Source organism: Ictidomys tridecemlineatus, chromosome 1 (assembly GCF_052094955.1).
Source record: "Ictidomys tridecemlineatus isolate mIctTri1 chromosome 1, mIctTri1.hap1, whole genome shotgun sequence".
NCBI lineage: Eukaryota > Metazoa > Chordata > Mammalia > Rodentia > Sciuridae > Ictidomys > Ictidomys tridecemlineatus.
Window position 1 is genome coordinate 33,540,543 of NC_135477.1, and position 22,393 is coordinate 33,562,935.

The window sequence follows — 22,393 nt, forward strand, 5'->3', positions numbered from 1 at the left end:
ATAAAATTAATGAAACTAGTAAATGAACTTTTAAAATATATGATAGCTAAATGTAGAATTATAACTTCTACATTTTGCAGCTTCCTTTTTAAGGGTTTACCTCAAGATTGAGAGATGCAGGAGAAATTGTTGCAATGATAGATGTTCTTGTTCGGCCCCCTAGAGAATCTTGGAGGATTCTAGTTAGTTTAGATTCTCGATAAGGAACATGAGGTGTTCTTTCTACAAGAGCAGTAATAACTCTTCCCAAAGTCAACAGAGATTGATTGATATTTCCAGCTTCCCGAGCTCTCTTGTCAACTGCTCCAGATCGACCAATGTTTTCACTTCCTGCAAGATCAACCTTTAATTTTAAAAATAAAAAGTCAACCTATTGGAACTGAATTCAAAGATATGCATTCTCACACATAATATACTAAATTACCAGCAAATCAATTTTCTACACAAACTTCTTCTCCCTCTAGAAAGCTAATAACCCATGGACCTGGGGCTGAGGCCCAGTGGTAAAAACACTTGCCTTGAACATGTGAGGCACTGGGTCTGATCCTCAGCACCACACAAAAATAAATAAAGATACTGTGTTTTCATCTACAATTAAATAAATATTTAAAAGAAAAAAAAAAGAAGGCTAAAAATCCAGTGACTACAGAAATATTATCTAGAAGTAAAAATGTCAAGCCATTCCATAAGAATGAAACAGTGGTATTAAGGTAGATGCTTACCAAGTTCAACTTTCCAATTTTAACAAGTTCTTCTCCGTCAATTGTAGTTTCTTTCATATGTATTGTAACAGAGAAAACTGAGTGGGAACGACTAGAAAACAAGACCACATTGCCCATTCATTATAAAGTAAAATATTGTTTGCTTCCTATAAAACACTAAGACCCAGAAAAGACCAAAATCCATAAGGGTAAAAAAAAATATTATCAGACAGGAGATATCATTAAGATTTTAGAAGACAGAAGGTATAGAACAATGAGTAGGTTTTTCCTTTCTTATATATACTGCCTATAGGGGAGACCCCAATAAGAAGCTACCTGAAAATAACCTAAAATAATTATTAACTAGAATTTTTAGACACACCTGGAAAATGGGTATGTGGTGGGATCAGAATAATTACTTGGTGTGTCAGAGCAGAAGGCTTCCAATCAATCAATCTATTTGTAAGAACCACTTGAAATATGTCATTACCATAAATTCAGATACCACCAGGCAAGCCATCAGACCATTCTTCCTCCATGTCTACTGTTGTATACAAGTATATTTCTGTTTTGAAAATGTTATCAGAAATAAGTAACTCCTTCTCTTAAACAGCAGAAATAGTAAATAGCAAGCCTACAAAAACACCATAAAATAATCCCTGCTAGACCATAAAGTGTTCAAAAGTATACCTTAAGCTAAATACTGACATTTAAGTATTTATCTGAGGAAAACAAAAATCATATAGATAACCAAAGACATCCTTATTTTCTGTATTAAAATGTGCACTTGGTGAACATCACTATGTTTGTTAATGTCATTGACGGTTGGCAGAGAATATGATAATGTTTAATTTTCTTCTTTGTGCTTTCATACTATTTTTAAAAGTTTATAAGCATCATTTTTGTACATTGTGGTGGCTGGGTGCTATAGCTCAGTGCTTGCCTAAAATGTACGAGGTCCTGGATTCGATCACCAGTATTACCAAAACAAAACAAACAAACATACCTAGGAATGTAATCCACACACCTTGAATCATCCCAATTGGATTTCCCCTAATTTCCTAATTTTTCTAAAAAAGAAAATGGAGCTAGGATGGAAACTATGGCTTTCTTACCTAGAGTATGCATTCATCAAAGTTGCTGCAGTTGTTCTTTTTGCTGCCCCCTTCTCTAAAATTTGATAGACTTCATCCTTGTTATGTACAGTAATTTCTTCTAAACCTTTGATTATCACTCCCCTCTGATCAAATATCAAAAGAACATCAATTAAATTGGTTTTTTTTTAAAGGACACTGACTTCTTAAAGCCTTACACATTAAAATATGGAAACATATCATTCTCAAAGATAGTTACCTTGTTGCGGGGATCATCAAACATCTGTAGTCTCTCAGAAACATCAGAAGATGGATTAAGAAGATCAAAAAGTTCTTCATTATAGATTTCCAACAGGGACACTTTGACTGAAAATTCAGTACCATTATCAGTAAGTTTCTCAAAAATTTGATGAAGGGTTCGAGGAATTATACCAGCCAAAGGATCCTGAAATTATGTAATGAGGATTAAAATAAATGAAGAATGCCATTTACTATGGCACTTAAAACTCATATAACTATAAAGGACCTCCTTTACATTATATTTAAACAGAAGTACAATCAGCCCTCTGTGCCCACTGGCTCTGCATTTTACCAAATATGGATAGAAAATATTAGGAAAAAAATTGTAATTTTATATTTTGTATTTCCTAAGCATGATGGAATATGAGCAATTTACATAGCATAGACATTATATTAAATATTATAAGTAATCTAAAGATGATTTAAGGTATACAGGAGATATACCTTAAATCATCTTTAAGCATTCAATGACAAACATAATGATGTTCACAAAGTGCCATTAATACAGAAAAGAAGGATGTCTTTGGTCATCTATATGATTTTTTTTCCTCAGTAAATGCTTAAATTCCTAGGTATGTTTGTTTGTTTTGTTTTGTTTTGGTAATACTGGTGATTGAATCCAGGACTTCATACATACGTTATATATAAATATAACATTTGACTTAAGGGGCTTGAGCATCCTCAGATTTTGGCACAAACCATGAAACTAGCAATGTGTGCATACATAGGGGACATAGCAGGAAGGTTATCCTGGAACAAACTCCTGTGGATTCTGAGAGATACTGTATACTAAAGCAAGTTAAAAACAAACAACTTAATGTTAGACAACTCATTTTCAACAGTCTGTTCAACAGTATTCTCCAAACATTGCACAAATATGTCTTACTGTTTATCCATCTTCCTATCTGAGCATTACAGAAACCAATTAAATCATATTACTTATAAAACCAAATTCAATTATCCTATCTAATTATCCTCATGAAAATGTAATACGTTCATTTTAGTCAGAAAAAAAACAGAGATGTTTCTCAACTATCAAAGCATCCTTAATAGAACTGTTAAAAGAACTTATCTAAAACTCAATAATTTGAAGAATTAAGTTATTAAACACATTTGGTGAAAATCTTTGTGAAATATTCTATATGTTTTCTTCAAAACTAAACCATACAGTGGTCTTAATTTCTTGAACACTCAAGGTCATCATTAATAAAACACCATACTGCTCTTTGTAACTTTCATTACCTCATTGTAAAATCCTTTCCTGTAAGTTTTATTCATGCTCCAACTTTTCCACAATACAGAAGTCCCCTTTCTTATTCACAGTTTTGTTTTCTGTGGTTTCAGCTACTCATGATCAACCACAGTCCAAAATATTAAATGGAAGATTCCAGAAATAAACATTTTATTCCAATTTAAACTGTGCACCATTCTGAGTAGCATGGTGAAATCTTCACCATCCAGACAGGGACATGAAATCATCCACTTATCCAGCACATCCACACAATATATGCTTCTTGCCTATTAGTCTCTGGTAGCCCTGTTGGTTATTAGATCAACTGCCCTAGGATTCAGGTACCACTAATTTTATTTAGTAATGTCCCCCAAAGCATTAAGGGTATCAGTGGTAGCAATTTGGAAATGTCAAACAGAGGCCATAAAGTGCTTCCTTTAAATGAAAAGGTGAAAAATACAATAAGATATTTAGAGAGAGACCACAGTCACATAACTTTTATTATAAAACATTATTGTCATAATTATAATGTGTCATAATGCCATAATTATTCTATTTTATTATTAGTAACTGTGCCTTACTCTTGCTGTGCCCAATTTATAAAACAAAAGAAAGGATTTTGCAGTGAGGCAATGAAAGTTACAAAGAACAGTATGATACCCCAGTCCTAAATTCATGTTTGACATGGGTATTCTGAACTTCTCTATTTCATGAGAGACTCACACACAAGTTTTATTCTGCTAAATTTCTGCCATATTAGAGATAAATGTGTTATAAAAAATACCTCCTCCCAGGTATATGTTCCATTAGGTGACCTTTCACCTTCCATAGTAAAGGTTTTTCCAGTACCAGTTTGGCCATACCTGTCAAGATTAACAAAGTGTTTGATCAAAAACAAATACATAAACCTTTTCATAAATTTGAAAAAACACATACATATAAATTTTCATCAACTTACGCAAAGATAGTACAATTATAGCCCATAATAACTTCATCCAGAATTGGACAAACAACACTGCGGTAAACATCGATTTGTTTAGTAGATGCTCCAAAAACCTATTAAGATAAAGAAATTTCTTAAAGAAAATGTAAAAGATATTCATTTTAATAATTTTACTTGTAATATGTTAACTAATTCAGCTCATGAGAAATCACTTAACAACTGGAAGAGATAACTGAAATTCATAAGAGTATGCCATTTTCCAGGAGAAATATGTACATTAGGATTACTCTACAGTACTGAATAATTAAAAAGTAGCACCCTTTTATAAGAAAGTAAGTACCATGTCAAAAGTATATGTCTTCCTTGAACTCTTATCAGCCAATCCTCCAGTTCGTACACTAACTTCTTTTCGAACGTGATCACACTCCACTACTGAATGGGCATTAACTTTCCGCTCTGCCAAATTAAATGGTCTGTAAAAACAAAAACCCAAAGTTATTCAAGAACTCTTAATTTGGGATGGGGATATGGCTCAGTGGTAGAGAATTTACTTGGCATGCATGATGCCCTGGGTTCCATATCATAACCACAAAAAACAACAAGAGTTTTATCAATGACATTTTCACTAACAACATTGTTAAGAAAAATGTGAAGGGGCTTGGGATGTGGCTCAAGTGGTATCGTGCTCGCCTGGCATGCGTGAGGCACTGGGTTCGATCCTCAGCACCACATAAAAATAAAATAAAGATATGTGTTCACCTAAAGAAAAAGAAAAAAGTGAAATATGAAGCTGTGACTCACTGTTGGTAATGAGGATTAAGTGGGGACTAAATGCTAAAGCAGAGAAAATTATAAGGATTTAGTCCCAGATATAAAATTCTTTTTAAAAAATTTTTCAAAGATATATAAAACATTACAATCCTAACAGTTTTGCAGGGTGTGGTGACACGCAGCTATAATTCCAGTCATTCAGGAGGCTGAGGCAGGAACAATGCAAGTTTGAGGCCAGTCTCAGTAACTTCATGAGACCCTGTCTCAAATAAAAAATAAAAAGTACTAGGGATGTATCTCAATGGTAAAATGTCCTTGGGCTCAACCTCCAGTATGGTTTCCCCCCAACCAAATTCTAACAGTTTCTTCGAGTGGATGCTAAGTTGTCAAAAATGCTGTTTTTCCCCCCGAGAATTCTATTTTCACTATTCTTACAATCTAATCAAGTTAGGTTATGAAGGCATAGAAAGAACAGGTCAATTTTTATTCAAAATGCAAAACTTCCAGTGTATATCTGGCATAAAATAAAAAGTAGATTAAAAAATAATGACAAATATGTTGAGCACCATGTGCCAAGTACTCATTGTTCCCAATACTTAATATGTGCTAACTCACTTTGTCCTCACAACATTGTAACATTTATAGTATCACTAGATTCATTTTTCAAATGAAAAAACTGGAATAGAAGGGCTACTTTGCTCAAACATATAGGATCACTGCCTAAAAAAGGTATTTCACTTAGAAGATTATTTCTTCAGGGAATTCTTCTTAGGACACTTCCCTCCCCCACTTGTCTAAAGATCACACTGAATTGTGCCCTATATTCCTAAAGCACCTTTTAGGTACCCTTTCTTTCTTTAAAAAATAAAATAAATATGTGTATTAGTTTTAGGTGGACACATATCTTTATTTCATTTATTTATTTTTATATGGTGCTGAGGATCGAACCCAGTACCTCACACATGCTAGGCAAAAGCACTCTGCCACTGAGCCATAACCCAGCCCTTATTTATCCTTTCTTAAACATCACTTCTCATATAATAATTTGCCAGTGTTTCTTAGTAGACCTCAGACTGCTAGGGAAAGAAATCCTGTTTAGTTTACTGTTTCCCCGGGGCTCACTACTATGCTTAGCATACAATAGGTTCTCAAATATTTGTGTTACTACTTTACTTAATAAATGTCATTCTAGGGGCTGGAGTTGTGGCTCAGCAGTACGCCTCTCACGTGTGAGACCCTGGGTTGGATCTTCAGCACCACATAAAAAATAAATAAACAAAATAAAGATATTGTGCCCATGTATAACTAAAAATATATATTTTTTAAAAATGTCATTCTTTTTTTTTAAATTTTAATATTTATTTTTTAGTTCTCGGTGGACACAACATCTTTGTTTGTATGTGGTGCTGAGGATTGAACCCGGGCTGCATACATGCCAGGCGAGCGCGCTACTGCTTGAGCCACATACCCAGCCCTAAAAAATGTCATTCTAAGAGGAATGATGGGGAAACTAAAAAGAATCACAGTCCACTGAGCAGCATCCATTAAGACATTTATACACATAATGCACAGTTGGGCAAAAGGGAACAACCTGTTATTCCAAGTTCATTTCCCTCACTGAGTAGTGTACATTTTGGAAGGAACAGCCAAATAGGAAATTATCTTCCCCTTATCACTAGACAACCCAAGTTATCATTTATTTTAAAAGGATACCTCAACTCCCCATAGCATACCTCATGTCATTAGCTTACATATATATTTTTTATATTTGCAAACTCCATTTTATTGTGTGGTTTCTTGGTTTTTGGTTTTTTTGGTGTGTGTGTGTGTGTATGTGTGTGTGGTTAATTCACAATCTGGTACATATAGGCAGTTAAAATTGGTTACCATTACTCATCAGAAGCCGCTTTGTATAACAGGCTTCATGAAAACATCATAAAACAGAATATGTAGTAACAATTTCTTAATGGTTGTAAACATTCATGTTTCTAAGAAAACAACTTTACATATACATGTTGGGTTTTTTTTTTTTTTTTTTTTTTGGTGCTAAGGATCGAACCCAGGGCCTCGAACGTGCTAGGCAAGCGCTCTACCACTGAGCCACAATCCCAGCCCACGTATACATGTATTTTAAGAAAGCTATACCTGTTACATAAACTCAGACAACAGAAGGAGTGTGTAATTTCACTAGCTTACTTTTGAGTGATCAGAAGACCAAATATGTGGGCTAGGATTCAGGCTCAATGATAGAGTGCTTGACTCACATGTGTGGGGCACTGGATTCTATCCTCAGCACCACATAAATAAATAAAATAAAAGTATTATGTCCATCTATGACTAAAATTTTAATTAAAAAAAAAGAAGACCAAATTTGTGATATCAGGAAACTGAACAATTCCCAGAAAACATCTCATAATGATATTATTTGCCAATTGTACTAAGCCTACACAATGCATACAACACAAATGAATATGCAATATTATTAAACATTCTACTTATCAACAAGTGGGGTGAACTGCTCTCCTATGGCTAAAGCCAATTACTCTATAATGCCTCGCATCCCTGAACTCTCTTGCCTGGGCACATGATTAAGTTACCAAGTAAATATGAATCAAGTTGTCAGAATTGAGTCATAGGAAATTCATATAGATCACACATTCCTAAAAGTCATCAAAACTCCTAGAGGAGCTTTTGGAACTATCTGTACTAGTAGAAAGAGTACTGCCGAGCCACTATTTTCCTATCCAGATTTCTCTAGCTAATTCAAAACTGCAAAATTACCACTGATTACGCTAACAAACACATCAATTTGTTGCTCTCAGTATAAAAATTTAAACAACCAAAATGGTGAGGAAAGAGAGATTAATGATTTAAAAAAAAATTTTTTAAGGTTCTATCCTGTGGAGAAGTATAAATTCAGTCTACAAATAGTCATCAAGTGCTATTATATGGCAGCTACTGGGAATATAGCAGTGAACCAAACAAAATTTAAAACAAACAAAATATAAAGTTCCTGTTCTTAGGGAGATTTTAATCTAATGGTGGGTAAAGAGGGAAAGACAATCATCAAATAAACAAATAAATATATTAGGTGTTGATAAGAAATGAAAATATAGCATATGAAGGGGGATAGGAAATGATGATAGGGAAGACAGGTGGGTGCTACTTTATGCTAGTCAAGAAATGCTTCTGATTGATAATATTTAAAATCTAAAATATGCAACCTAGGGGCTGAGGATGTGGCTCAAGCGGTAGCACGCTTGCCTGGCATGCATGCGGCTCAGGTTTGATCCTTAGCACCACATACAAACAAAGATGTTGTGTCCACCGAAAACTAAAAAAAAAATAAATAAATATTAAATAAATAAATAAATAAATAAATAAATAATATAATAAAATGTGCAGCTTAGTGAAGCCCTAAGCAACTTATTTCAAAATAAAAACTAAGAAAGAGCTATTTTGCAATTTAAATTCTATTTCTAACTCAATGGCAAAGTGTCCCTGGGTTCAATACCCAATACCCACCTACCTACCCCACCCCTGGCCCCAGCCCGCCACCAATCTAAAACCTGAAGGAATAAAACAAACAAAACCCACAAGAAAAACATTAAAATGTGAGGGAGCCATTCATTGTAGATCTTTGGGAGGAAAAGCTCTTCTGGTAAAGAATAGAAATTGCAAAGGCCTCTAGGCACAGCGGGTGAACAATCCCAGAGACTCTGGAGGCTGAGGCAGGAAGATTACAAATTCCAGGCTAGCCTTGGCAAATTAGGGAAAACCTGACTTAAAGTTTTAAAAAAAAAAGAGGTAGGGGTGTAGTTAAGTGATAAAGAACACAAGTTAAATCCCCATTATCACTCCCCCTAAAATAGAGAGAAAGAAAAGAAATCCCAAAGGTACTGAGATAAAAGTATAGTAGATGCATTAAAAAAAAAAAAATGTGTGTGTACTTAAGTGACCAAGAATCAAAGAAGAAATCACAAGGGAAATGAGAAAATACAAGACAAATGAAATTAAAACAACATATCAAAACTCATAAGATACAGCAAAAGCATTGCTAAAAGGAAACTTTATAGCTATAAATCCTATATTAAATCCTATATTAAAAAAGCAGGAGCTGGGTATGGAGATGCACACCTGTAATCCTAGCAACTTGGGAAGTGGAGGCAAGAGGATTGCAAACTTGAGGCCAACCTTAGAAATTCAGTAAGATGCTGTCTCAAAAAATAAAAAAGGCTGGGAGTGTAACTCAGTGGTTGGGCACCCCTAAGTTCAACCATCAATACCAAACAAACAAATAAACAGGAAAGATCTCATATCAACACTCTATTTTTGCAATTTAAGGAACTAGAAAAAGAATGAATTAATCTCAAAGACAGGAGAAGTAAGAAAATAATGAAGATTAAAGATAAAACAGAGAAAAGGAAAATAATATAGAAAATTAATGAAACAAAAAGCCAATTCCTCAAAAAGATCAACAAAGTTGACATATAGCTAGATCAACTACGGAAGAAAAGGCTCAAATTACTAAAATCAAAAGTGAAAGTGGGAACATTACTACTGACTCTATAGAAGTAAAAAGGATTGTTAATTGTTATGAACAATTGCACACCAACAACTATAACCGAAATGAACAAATTCCTAGAAATATAAAACCTATCAACACTAAACCACAAAAAATAGAAAATCTGACCTATAAGTAGTTGGTAAGCAGATTGAAGCAATAATCAAAAATATGCCAAAGGCCTAGACTAATGAGTTCCAGGTAATTTCTACCAAACATTTCAAAAAAGAACTAGTACCAAATCTTCTCAAATTGAAGATGAGAGAATATTTCCTAGCTCATTCTATGAGAACAGCATTACCTTAATACCAAAGTCAAAAACACCATTTGAAATCTATAGATAAGTAGATCTTATGGACACTGATTCAAAAATGCTCCACAAGGGGATGAGAGTATAGCTTAATGGTAGAGCACATAACTAGCTTGTATGAGGCTCTGGATTTCATATCCAGCACAGGGGAAAAGAAAGGCTCACCAAAATACTAGTAAACTGAACTCAGTAGCATATTAAAAAGATTATATACACTCCCAAATGGGAATCATCCCCAGAATGCAAGGATGGTTAAACACACAAAACCTGATTGATGTGATATAGAATGAAAGGAGGGGGGAGACATAGAATCACATCAACTGGTGCAGAAAACAAAAACCCTTTCATGATAAAAACAATGAATGGGGAAATAGAAGGAAAAGTACATCAACATAGTAAAAGTCATACGTGACAAATCTACCAGAAATATCACACTCACTGGTCAAAGACTGAAAGCTTTTCCTTTAAGATCAAGTGCAGGGGCTGGAGTTGTGGCTCAGGGGTAGAGGGGCCTAGCACATGCAGGCTCTGGGTTTGATCCTCAGCATCACATAAAAATAATAAAGGTATTTGCCCAACTACAATTATAAATAAATAAATAAATAAGATCAAGTGCAAAGCAAACTGGGCATGGGTGGAACATGCCTGTAATTCCAAACTCCTGAGGCTAAGATAGGAGAATCCTAAATTCTGGGCTAGTCTTTTTTTTTTTTTTTTAATATTTTTTAGTTACAGATGGATATAATATTTTTATTTTATGTATTTATTTTTATGTGGTGCTAAGGATTTAAGCCAGTGCCTCATGTGTGCTAGACAAGCATTCTACCACTGAGCTACAACCCCAGCCCCCTGGGCTAGTCTTGACAACTTAATGAGACCCTGACTAAAAAAAAAAAAAAAAAAAATAGGGCAAGAGATATAGCTCAGCAGTGGAGCACTGCCTAGTATGCATGAAGCCCTAAATTTAATCCCCAGCACTGCCAAAAATAAAAAGAGCTGAGGGGGGGGGGGGGTGCTGGAGTTGTGGCTCCATGGCAAAGTGCTTCCTTTACACATGGGAGGCAGGGACTCTCAGCATGGCACAAATAAATGAACAAAATAAAATTTAAAAGGTCTATCAACAATTTAAAAATATATTAAAAAAAAAAAAAAGAACTAGGGATGTAGCTCAGTGGTAGAGCTCCCCTGAGTTCAATCCCCAGTAACTGGGAAGGAAAAAAAAAGCAAAGATGTCCACTTTCACCAGTTTTATTCAGCAAAGTTCAGGAAGTTCTAGGCAGAAAAAATAAATAAAAGACATTTAGCTGCAGAGAAAGAAGTAGAATTATCTCTGTTCAAAAATGATATTTTATATGTAGAAAGCCCTAAAGATTCCACAAAAAACTGTTTAATAAATGTATTCAGGGCTGGGTTGGGGCTCAGTGGCAGAGCACTTGCCTAGCATGTATGAGGCACTGGGTTCCATCCTCAGCACCACATATAAATAAATAAAAAAAAATAAAGGTACATCAACAACTAAAAAGTATTTTTAAAAAATGAATTCAGCAAAGTATAGAGTCAACATGCAAAAAAGTCAGTTGCATTTCTACATATTAAAAAGGAAGTTACAAAAACAGCTCCATTTAAAATAGCATCAAGAAGAATCCAATACTTAACGAATTAATTTAACCAAGGATGTAAAATGATCAACATAATATATCATATTAATACAATGAATGAAAACACTCACAGGATCACCTGGGTTGTACTTAAAAATGAAACATATCTATGTTCATGAACTGGAGGAGTAATATTAAGACATTAAGCCAAGTGTGGTAATCCCAGTGACTCTGTAATCTCAGTGACTCAAGAGACTGAGGCAGGAGGATTGCAAGTTCAAGGCCAGCCTCAGCAACTGAGGCTCATCGAGACCCTGTCTCAGAGTAAAAAAAAATAAAAAGGGCTGGGTATAGTTCGGTGGTTAAGTATCCCTGGGTTCTATCCTCAATACCAAAAAATAAAAAAATTTTAAAAAAGATATATACTCAAAGTGATCTACAAATTGAACATAATCCCTATTAAAATCTCAATGGCATGTTTTGCAGAAATAGAAAAAGTCATCCTAAAAGTCATATGGTGTCTCTAGATAACCAAAATAATCTTGAAGAAGAAAGCTGGAGGACTCATAATTTTTGATTTCCAAACTTACTACAAAGCTATAATAAGCAAAATTGCCAGGTAATGGCATAAAGACAGACAAATAGACAAAAGGATTAGAATAGAAAACCCAGAATAAATCCTTTCATATATGGGCAAATGATTTTTTACAAGGAAGACAAGACCATTCAGTAGGGAAAGAGTCTTTTCAACAAATGGTGGGGAAAACTGGACATCCACATGCGAAAGAATGAAGTAACTTATAATGGATCAGACTTTAAATCTTTAAACCTATAATTCTAAAAACTCTTAGAAGAAAGCATAAGGCAAAAGCTTCATGAGAATGAACTTTTCAGTGATTTCTTGGATGTCACACCAAAAGCAAGGCAACAATTAAAATAAACAATTGGACTTAATAAAAAATTTAAAATTGTAGGCATCAAAAGACTGTATCATTGGCATGTAATCCCAGCAACTCATGACACTGAGGCAGCAGGATCACAATTCCAAAGCCAGCCTCAGAAAATGAGTAAGGCCCTAAGCAACTTAGTGAGACTCCGTCTCAAAAAATTAAAAGGGCTAGGGAGGCCACTCAGTGGTTAAATGCCCTTGTCAATCACAAGGCATACAAAAAGACAATCCTCAGAATGGGCTAAAAATTGTGCACATCATACATCTGAAAAGGGATTAATATAATATTCAGAATATGTAAAGAACTAAAAGTGAACAACAAAACAAATCCAATTTAAAAAATGAGCAAAGGACTTAGACATTTTTCCAAAGAAGATATACAAATGGCCAATAAGTACATCAAAAGATGCTTAACATGATTAATCATTAGAGGAATGCAATAAAAAAAATAATGAAATACCCCACCTCATACCCATTAGGATGGCTACTATCAAAAAAAGCAGAAAATAATAAATGTTAATACAGACACGAATTAATACCGACACGAAGAAAGTAAAACACTTACACTGTGTGAGAAATGTAAAATGATGTAGCTACTGTGGAAAACAGGATATTAGCTTCTCAAAACAATTAGCAATAGAATTATCATATGATCTAGCAATCCTAATTCTGACTAAATACCTAAAATAATTGAAAACAGGGTCTCAAAAGAGATATTTGTATACTCATGTTCCTAGTTGCATTATTCACAATAGCTAAAATATGGAAGAAACCCAAGTATCCATAAACACATAAATGAAGAAACAAAGTGTGATATATACATAATGGTGTACTACATAGCCTTAAACATAAAACTAATTCTGACATGTACTACAACATGCATGAACCTCAAGGACATTATTCAAGTGACATAAATCCATCACAAAAGGATAAATACTACATTATGATTCCACTTATATGAGGTACTGAGTGGAAAAACCATGGACAGGGGCAGGGGAAAGGGGGAAATGTGGAGTTATTGTTTAATGAGTATAGAGTTTCAGTTTTTCAAGATGAAGAATTATGCAGATGGATGAAGATGATGGGTGCACAATATTATGAATATATTAAATGCTACTGAAGTTGTTTCCTTAAAAGGATTAAGGTGGTAAATTTTATGTTATATGCATTTGGAATATTTTAAAAACTGGGGGAATAGAAAAGAGGGAAGTTGTTGGAAGGGGGAACACAGGAGGTCTGTATAAAATCTGGCTCTTGCCCTGCCAAAGATCTAGAATAATTTTTACAGTTTTTAAAGTATTGTTCAAAAAAATAAAACCAGAGAATATGTCACTGAGACCATGTGGAGCCTGCAAAGTATTTAAATAAAATAAATACTTATTTATCCAGACTCTTTACAGAAAAGATTTGCCAATCCCTGAAGGCATAGTAATTCATGTTATTATTTATTTATGCTTAATGACAGACTTGCACCAGGAAGGCAATCTGAAAGAGAAAAGCCTAACCAGAAAAGAAAAAGTAGAAACCCTCTCTATATAAAAATTATTGTACATGTTAGATCTGAGCATTTTTCATTGGTGATAAAGTAAAAAAAAACCTCCTTCAGGCTGGGGCTGGCATGTGTGAGACACTGGGTTTGATCCTCAACACCACCTAAAAGTAAATAAATAAAATAATGGTATTGTGTCCATCTACAACTTAAAAAAAAAAGTAGATTTTTTTTTTAAAAAGGTAAGGCTTGAAATATTTTAGGATAATAAACATCAAGGTCAAGAAAATGGTTAACTGTGGATGGATGAGGAGGCATAGGGAGAGGTCCGTGGGAGACTCCAGCTATAAGGATTATTATGTTTCTTAATTTGGGTGATAGATACACAATGTTTGCTACAGTGTTCTTTATAACTTTTTATAATTCTGAAATCTTTTTTCTACGGAAGGCACATTTCCTTATATTTAGATATCAAAATAAAAAAAAACTACATTTGGAAAAAAAATTTTAAAAAGCCCAAGAACCTCAACTAGCAAGTGTCATCATTGACTAGGCTTAAGGTTCCTACATAATTTCCTCTCTGACACCTAGTTTGGAAACTCAGTGATCACCTTAGATACCTACAATTCAAGTCACCATATTTGAGTTAACCAAAATCAAAGAGTGTTTGTTGATATAGGTTTTTTTAAATAACCTTTTAATTTTAGGATACTTCTGGGTATAGAAAAGTAGCAAGAGCAACTTTTAACAACAGCAACAAAAACAGACACACAGATACATATACACTATACGTGAAGAGCCTCTAAGAAACTGAATAATTCAATCTCTAATTAAGCAGCAGTTTCTACAACAATTATGTTCTACTAGTTAAATTGGGGCGCGGTGGCGCACTTCTGTAATCTCAGCTACTTGAGAGGGTGAGGCTGAAGGATCCCTTGATCCCAAGAGTTAATGCCAGCCTGACAAAATATCGAGACCCCAGTTTCTTAAAGAACACAAAGATTGAGAAGTTATCTGGAAAACAGTCAGGAGGAGTTGAACACACCCCTAAACAACCCTCATCCAGAAAATTCTGTCTCCTTTGGTATATGAACAAATGATTCCACAAAGGAAAGTCAAGTTGCCGCACAACCAGACACCTACACTAACTTAAGCTGTCTAGTTCTTCTGTAACGTAACTTGTAATGTTTAAATTCAGCAAGGTTGGGACTGGGGATGTGGCTCAAGCGGTAGCGCTATCGCCTGGGTTGCGTGCGGCCCTGGTTTGATCTCACCACCACATACAAACAAAGATGTTGTGTCCGCCGAAAACTAAAAAATAAATATTTTTTTAAAATTATCTCTCTCTAAAAAAAAAATTCAGCAAGGTTTACTTAACAGAGATGTAAAAGATACTGCATCTAGAATAGTTAAAGAAAGTCAGCAATTTCTTTTTTCGAAGTGATGGGAGATAACCCCAAGATAAACGCTAATCAATCTGCAAAGTAGGTATGCAGTGCTATTTCTAAATTGACAAAATGCATGGAGTAGCAACAGCATAAAACTGACACCTAAGTCTTTATCGATATTAGTCCAAAAATAACGCACCTTCCCGTAAAGAACAATGATCAAAAACTCTCCTGGATAGCAGTTTAACCATAACCTGTAACAAGCATCCTTTTTTTCGCCTGAAAAACAGACCCTACTTTACATCTTACACCAACTAGTATAATTCTTATTGAGCAGAACGTAACCATGTACAGACCGAGAAACCCGTAAGCCGCATCCCCTCGGGAAACGCAAACAAAACTCTTCTCTCCTGGAACTGCGCAGGAGGGAGCACAGCAGCAAAGACCGACTCTCAGAATCCAATAGGTCTCTCCTACCTGCATCTCACCACCACCTGAATGTTCCTCCCTTTCTCCTCTTTCTTCTTCGCGGAGGAATTTATCTGGGACGCCATGACTGTCCCCGCCAAAAAAATCAAGGCCTGGCGGCGGACTAGGGGTCTGTGAGGCTCGAAGAGGTCCGGCGACCTATGCGGGCCCGCGTGATTGCCTCCTCCGCCGGTTGCTGGCGCGGACAGGAGGACCGACGCACGCAGCTAGCCGTCCCGGATCTCCACCCAGGACTCTGACTGGCGGTGGGTGACCTGTCCCGCAATAGCCGGACAGAATACCCAATCTTGTCACTGCCCAGAAACTCTGCAACGACTCGGCGCCACAATTTGAAACAGGAGCCTATTTGCCAAGCCAATAGTAGCGCGGGCGCGCAAAGCACCATGGGACGTGACGTCCTCGACGGATTTCCCCCCCCAGGGGGCGTGGCCCGCGGGAAAGTGAAAACCCCGTCTGTCCGCGCTCCCCCGGAACTCGTAGTCGGGGAAGAGAGATCTGGGGTCAAAGCGTCACCTTCAAGCTTGGTCTTACATAACGTTGTTAAACCAAAATTCCCTTAACTACAAAATGGAAATAATAGTAGCCATCTCAGAAGGTTATGGTGAGAATTAATGAGCTTGTGCGGCTCAGTAGCTTAGATCAGCACTTTATAGTAAGTGCACAGGAAAGGCCGACCGTGGTTGTAATTACAAGAAATTTTTAATTTAAAGAGAGTGATATTGGAGTACAGAAGAGAAGTCGGAAACGAACCGAACTTCCGGAGACAGTCCACAATAATTAGGAAGTGTTAAGAGGTAAAACTATCACAATCGTGATGAAATAGACATGATGAGTGTCATGGATGGACTCTGAACTTTATCCTTTAGCAGACAAGAAGTCTCGCTAAATGATTCCAAACAAGAAAGCAAGAGTGGATTTGTGATTTTTAGAACAACCCGGGTGCAGCGCCGGACACACCGCAGTCCTCCGGCGTCCGGAGGAGGTTACGCAAACACGCAGCAGCGGCCTACAAAACCCAGCATGCCTTGCTCACCCGCGCCTGCCAGTCTCGGGCGGCCTCCGGCCTTCTGTAGGCGCTCTGTGAGCGTCTTTGATTCGCCCAGTTAAAGTGTGGGTCGCTGGGTCTGGAAATGCTGAAATCTGTCGCTACGCGGTAGTCAGTTCCAGGAACCTAACTCACCGGAACCTAGCTGTTGTTGGGGACTCATAAGTAACGGCTGGGTGCGCTAGAAAACTGTCATGTCCCTTAAGCATCTAACGTTCAGGCCCCTGGTCATCTCTCTTCTGCAGTCTGTCAGCTTATAGTTTAGGTGGCTCACTGACATAGGTCTGTACCCCCTTACCTCCACCCTAATCTTTCTCTTCTGGACAATTGGTGCTAACTAGAACCTTCAGCTCTCTCGGGTAACAAGTGTCCCTATTTCTACTCTTTTCTCCTCTCCCTCCTGTATTCACTCAGCATGGGAAGTATCTTTTAAAAAATAAAAATCAGATTATACCCTTTGTCTGCTTTTTTGCCAATCCCATGAACTTCATTCACTTTCTCCATACCTCACTACCATGCAAAACAGCTAAGTGTCAACACACACACACTCCCACCCACTGGTCTTGCATCCAGACCTTTTTATACTTAGTGTGCCCTCTGCCTGAAACTCTCTGACTTTGCATAGCTTACTCATTATTATCCTTCAGATCTCAGGTCAGCTTTTCTTTCTTACCAGAGATCAAACCCAGGGGTGTTTGACCATTGAATCACATCCCCAGATCCTCACTAAGTTGCCTGGCTAAGAAAGGTGTTTTAAAACACAAAGCTGGGAAAAAATAAAATAGAAAGCTGGCCTGGCATGGTGGCATGCACCAGTAATCCCAGTGACTCCCCAGGCTGAGACAGAAGGATCACAAGTTTTGAGGCCAGCTTTAGCAACTTAGTAAAGCGCTAAGCAATTTGGGGAGATCCTGTCTTAAAATAAAGAGGGCTGGGAATGTGACTCAGTGGTTGAGCTCTCTTGGATTCAATCCCCAGTACCTAAAAAGTAAGGTCTGGGGATGTAGATCAGTGGTTCAATCCCCAGTACCAGAAATAAGATAAAAGGACTTTCTTTCTTAATCATCCTGTCCAAAGCTTGTTCCTTTTATAATTTTCTACCTCAGGACTCTGGTTATTTCCTTTATAACACTACAATCTGTAATTTGCATTGTCTCCCTGGGTAGAATATGTTTCATTAGGAACCCTGTCTTGTTCACTATTGATTTTCGAGTATTAAAAAAAAACAAAAACAAAAAAACATTTTTAGGGGCTGGGGATGTGGCTCAAGTGGTATCGCGCTCACCTGGCATGCGTGCGGCCCTGGTTCGATCCTCAGCACCACATACAAACAAAGATGTTGTGTCAGCCAAAAACTAAAAAAATGAATATTAAAAATTCTCTCCTTTCTCACTCTCTCTTAAAAAAAAAAACATTTTTAGTTGTAGATGGACACAATACCTTTAATTAATTTATTTTTATGTGGTGCTGAGGATCCAACCCAGTGCTTCACACATGCTAGGCAAGCGCTCTACCGCTGAGCCACAGCCCAGCCCCTCGAGTGTTTTGAATGGAGTCTCTCACACAGTAGTTGTTCAATGAGTATATATTGGGTACCTACCTGCAAGGAAATTATTTAACATCTCTCAGCTTTGATTTTCTTATCTTTATTATTGAGATAAAAATAGTCATTGTTGGGCTGGGATATTGGTTCAGTGGCAGAGCACTTGCCTTGCATGTTTGAGGCACTCAGTACCACATAAAAATAAATAAATAAAATAAAGGTATTGTCCATCTACAACTAAAAAAAATTTTTTTTAAGAGAGGGTGAGAGAGGAGAGCGAGAGAGAATTTTTAATATTTATTTTTTAGTTCTCGGCGGACACAACATCTTTGTTGGCATGTGGTGCTGAGGATCGAACCCGGGCCGCACGCATGCCAGGCGAGCGCGCTACCACTTGAGCCACATCCCCAGCCCTAAAAAAATTTTTTAAAAATAATAATCACTGTTGCCCTTCCTGGTGGATCACACCTGTAATCCCAGTGATTCTGGTGGCTGAGTCAAGCAGTCCTAAATTTAAGCCAACTTCTGCTTCTTAGTAAAGCTCTGAACAACTTAGTGAAATCCAACTTAGTGAAAAAATTGAAAAACGGCTTGGGGATGTACCTCAGTTGTAAAGAGTACTTGAGTTCAATCTCTAGTACCAATAATAATAATTATTGTTGTTAAACAGTTTAAAATAATAATATGTATATGTATAAAGTGCCCCCGTGTGGTGGCACATCTCAGAATCCCACCAATTTGGGAGGCTGAGGTGGAAGGATCTAAAGTTTGAGGCCAGCCTCAGCAACTTAGTGAGGCTCGAAACAACTTAATGTGACCCTGTCTCAAAAACAAAAAGTTCTGGGGATGTGGCTCAGTGGTTCAGCACCCCTGGGATCAGTCACAGGTATCAAAAAAATCAATAGCATGACACAAAAATAATCTCAAACTTCTTCTAATTAGCAAATATCAAAACTTTTAAAATTCCACCAGAAAACTTCTAGAACTAATAAATGAATTCAGCAAAGTAGCAGGATATAAAGTCAACACCCATAAATCAAAGGCATTTCTGTACATCAGTCTTTCAAATTCTCTGAAAGAGAAACTAGGAAAACTACCCCATTTACAATAGCCTCAAAAAAAACTACCCCATTTACAATAGCCTAAAAAAAAATACCGAGGATAAGTTAAAGAGTGAAAGACTGCTACAATAAAAACTACAGAGCACTAAAGAAAGAAATTAAAGAAGACCATAGAAGATGGAAAGATCTCCCTTGTTCTTGGATAGACAGAATTAATATTGACAAAATGACCATACTATCAAAAGCACTATACAGATTTAATGCAATTCCCATCAAAATCCCAATGACACTCCTCATAGAAATAGAAAAAGCAATCATGAAATTCTTCTGGAAAAATAAGAGACCCAGAATAGCCAAAGCAATCCTTAGCAAGAAGAGTGAATGAAACAGGTAGCATCACTGTTCCAGACCTTTAACTATACTACAGAGCAATAGTAACAAAAATGGCATGGTATTGACACCAAAATAGACTTGTAGACCAATGATACAGAATAGAGGACATAGAGACAAAGACACATAAATACAGTTATCTCCTACTAGACAAAGGTGCCAAAAACATATTGGAGAAAGATAGCCTTTTCAACAAATGGTGCTGGGAAAACTGGAAATCCATTTGCAACAAAATGAAAATAAGCCCCTATCTCTCACCAGGCACAAAACTCAAAGTGGATCAAAGACCAATGAATTAGACCAGAGGCCCTGTGCCTAATAGAAAAAAAAAAAAAAAAAGTAGGCCCAAATCTTCATCATGTCTGATTAGGCCATGACTTCCTTAATGAGATTCCTATAGCACAAGAAATACAATCAAGAATCAATAAATGGGATTGATTCAAACTGAAAAGCTTCTTCTCAGCAAAAGAAACAATCAGTGAGGTGATGAGAGAGCCTACAGGATGGGAGCAAATTTTTACCACACGCACATCAGATAGAGCACTAATCTCTAGGATATATATAAAGAATTAAAAAAAAAAACACTTAACACCCCCAAAACAAATAACCCAATCAATAAAGGGGCCAAGGAGCTGAAAAGACTCCTCAGAAGATGATATACAATCAATCAACAAATATATGAAAAAATGTTCAACATCTCTAGCAATTAGAGAAATGCAAATCAAAAACACTCTAATATTTCATTTTACTGCCGTCAGAATGGCAGTTGTTAAGAATACAAACAACACGACTGGGGATATAGCTCAGTTGGTAGAGTGCTTGCCTTGCATGCACAAAGCCCTGGGTTCAACCCCCAGCACCACAAAAAGAATACATACAACAATAAGTGTTGGCAAGAATGTGAGGAAAAAGGCATACTCAAACGTTGCTGGTGAGACTGCAAATTGGTGCAACCAATATGGAAAGCAGCATGGAGATTCCTTGGAAAACTCAGAATGGAATCACCATTTGACCCAGCTATCCCACTCCTTGGTTTATACCCAAAAGACTTAAAAACATCATACTACAGGGACACAGCCACATCGATGTGTATAGCAGCACAATTCACAATAGCTAAATTGTGGAACCAACCTAGATGCCCTTCAGTAGATGAATGGATAAAGAAAATGTGGTATATATACAATGGAATACTACTCAGCTTAAAAGAGAATAAAATCATGACATTTGCAGGTAAATGGATAGAGTTGGAGAACATCATGGTAAGTAAAGTAAGCCAATCCCAAAAAACCAAAGGCTGAATGTTTTCTCTGATATGTGGATGCTGATCCATAATGGGGGCAGGCATGGGAGGAATAGAGGAACATTAGATAGGGCAAAGGGGAAGGAGGGAAAGGAAGGGGGTTTTGGGGTAGGAAAATAATGGAATGAGATGGACATCATTACCCTAAGTATATGTATAAGACATGAGTGCTGTTACTCTACTTTGTGTCCAACCAGAGACACATGAAAATTTGTACTCTATATATGTACTATGAATTGAAATGCATTCTATTATCATGTATAACAAATTAGAATAAATAAATAAATTGTTTTTAAAAGATTTTTAAAAAACAGTCTTTTGGATTGATGCCAGAAGTTCAAGAAAATAAAAAACCAAGGAACTCAATTTCCATTTGATAATAAATATAGCTATCAGTTATCTAGTGTGGGAGGCCAACCTTATGGGTGGCTGAGTTACACTCCCCAGCTGGGTGTTGAGGTGCTCAGTCACAGAAATGGGTGTGTCTTGCTACAGCCCCATGGGTGAAGCTATGCTCACCTGTTCCTTTATAATATAACCCCTTGCCCTGTTTAGGATAGAATCTTCCATGGAAGTGCCTTGTGTGTGTCCCCTCCTCTTACTGTGCCCTTGGGTGTGGCCTACCCAGGTGTCAGTCAACCTGCTGACAGTGGACATCATGAAGATACTCAGCCCCCTGAAACCTGACCCCTTGCCTCATTTGAATAGCTTCTCCTCAATAAAAGGGGTCAGTGCGTGCTCTTGCTCTCTCTCTTTCTGCAGACCCTTAAGGTCAGAGGAGCCGTCACAGCGACCTCAAAGAAAAAGGTATTTGTGTCTCTTGTGTGGTTATTTTGTGCAGCCCAGTTAGCCCAGTTTAACTAGAGTGACCCCTGAGCCTCTTAGTCGGAGAACAGAAACCCGGCAATCTAGGGCTTATCTGTCAGACTATGTTAAAGATTTTATATATAATATCTCATTTAATTTCTAGAAAAACTCTATATTTTATCAACAGATCAAGTAAGCACATTGTAGTCTTACAGCTATTAAGTATCAGGAAAGAAACTCAGAATTCTTTCTGATTACAAATTCCAACCTGTTAACACTTGTCTTCTCTACCTAATTTTTCTTTTTTTTTTTTATTTGTTTGTTTTGTTAGTACACATGTGTCTACTTTCATCATATGCTTATTGAGTGCAGACTATGGGCCAGCCCCTGAAAACAGGCTAAATTATTGTCGGCTCTCAA

General features: G+C 36.7%; 1 protein-coding gene across 1 annotated transcript in view; it reads right to left on the minus strand.

Annotated features, from left to right (window-relative positions):
- The window catches only part of Kif11 (kinesin family member 11), a 51,355-nt gene extending 35,144 nt beyond the window's left edge, over positions 1-16,211 (minus strand). Inside the window, exons 1-8 of the mRNA XM_005333730.5 lie at positions 15,816-16,211; positions 4,610-4,742; positions 4,285-4,382; positions 4,111-4,189; positions 2,055-2,240; positions 1,817-1,941; positions 723-813; positions 101-343 (exon numbers count right to left, since the gene is read on the minus strand). Coding sequence (XP_005333787.1) covers positions 101-343; positions 723-813; positions 1,817-1,941; positions 2,055-2,240; positions 4,111-4,189; positions 4,285-4,382; positions 4,610-4,742; positions 15,816-15,892 — 1,032 coding nt within the window. The 5' untranslated portion in view covers positions 15,893-16,211. The remainder of the gene's footprint in view (positions 1-100; positions 344-722; positions 814-1,816; positions 1,942-2,054; positions 2,241-4,110; positions 4,190-4,284; positions 4,383-4,609; positions 4,743-15,815) is intronic.
- Positions 16,212-22,393: the final 6,182 nt, after the last annotated feature.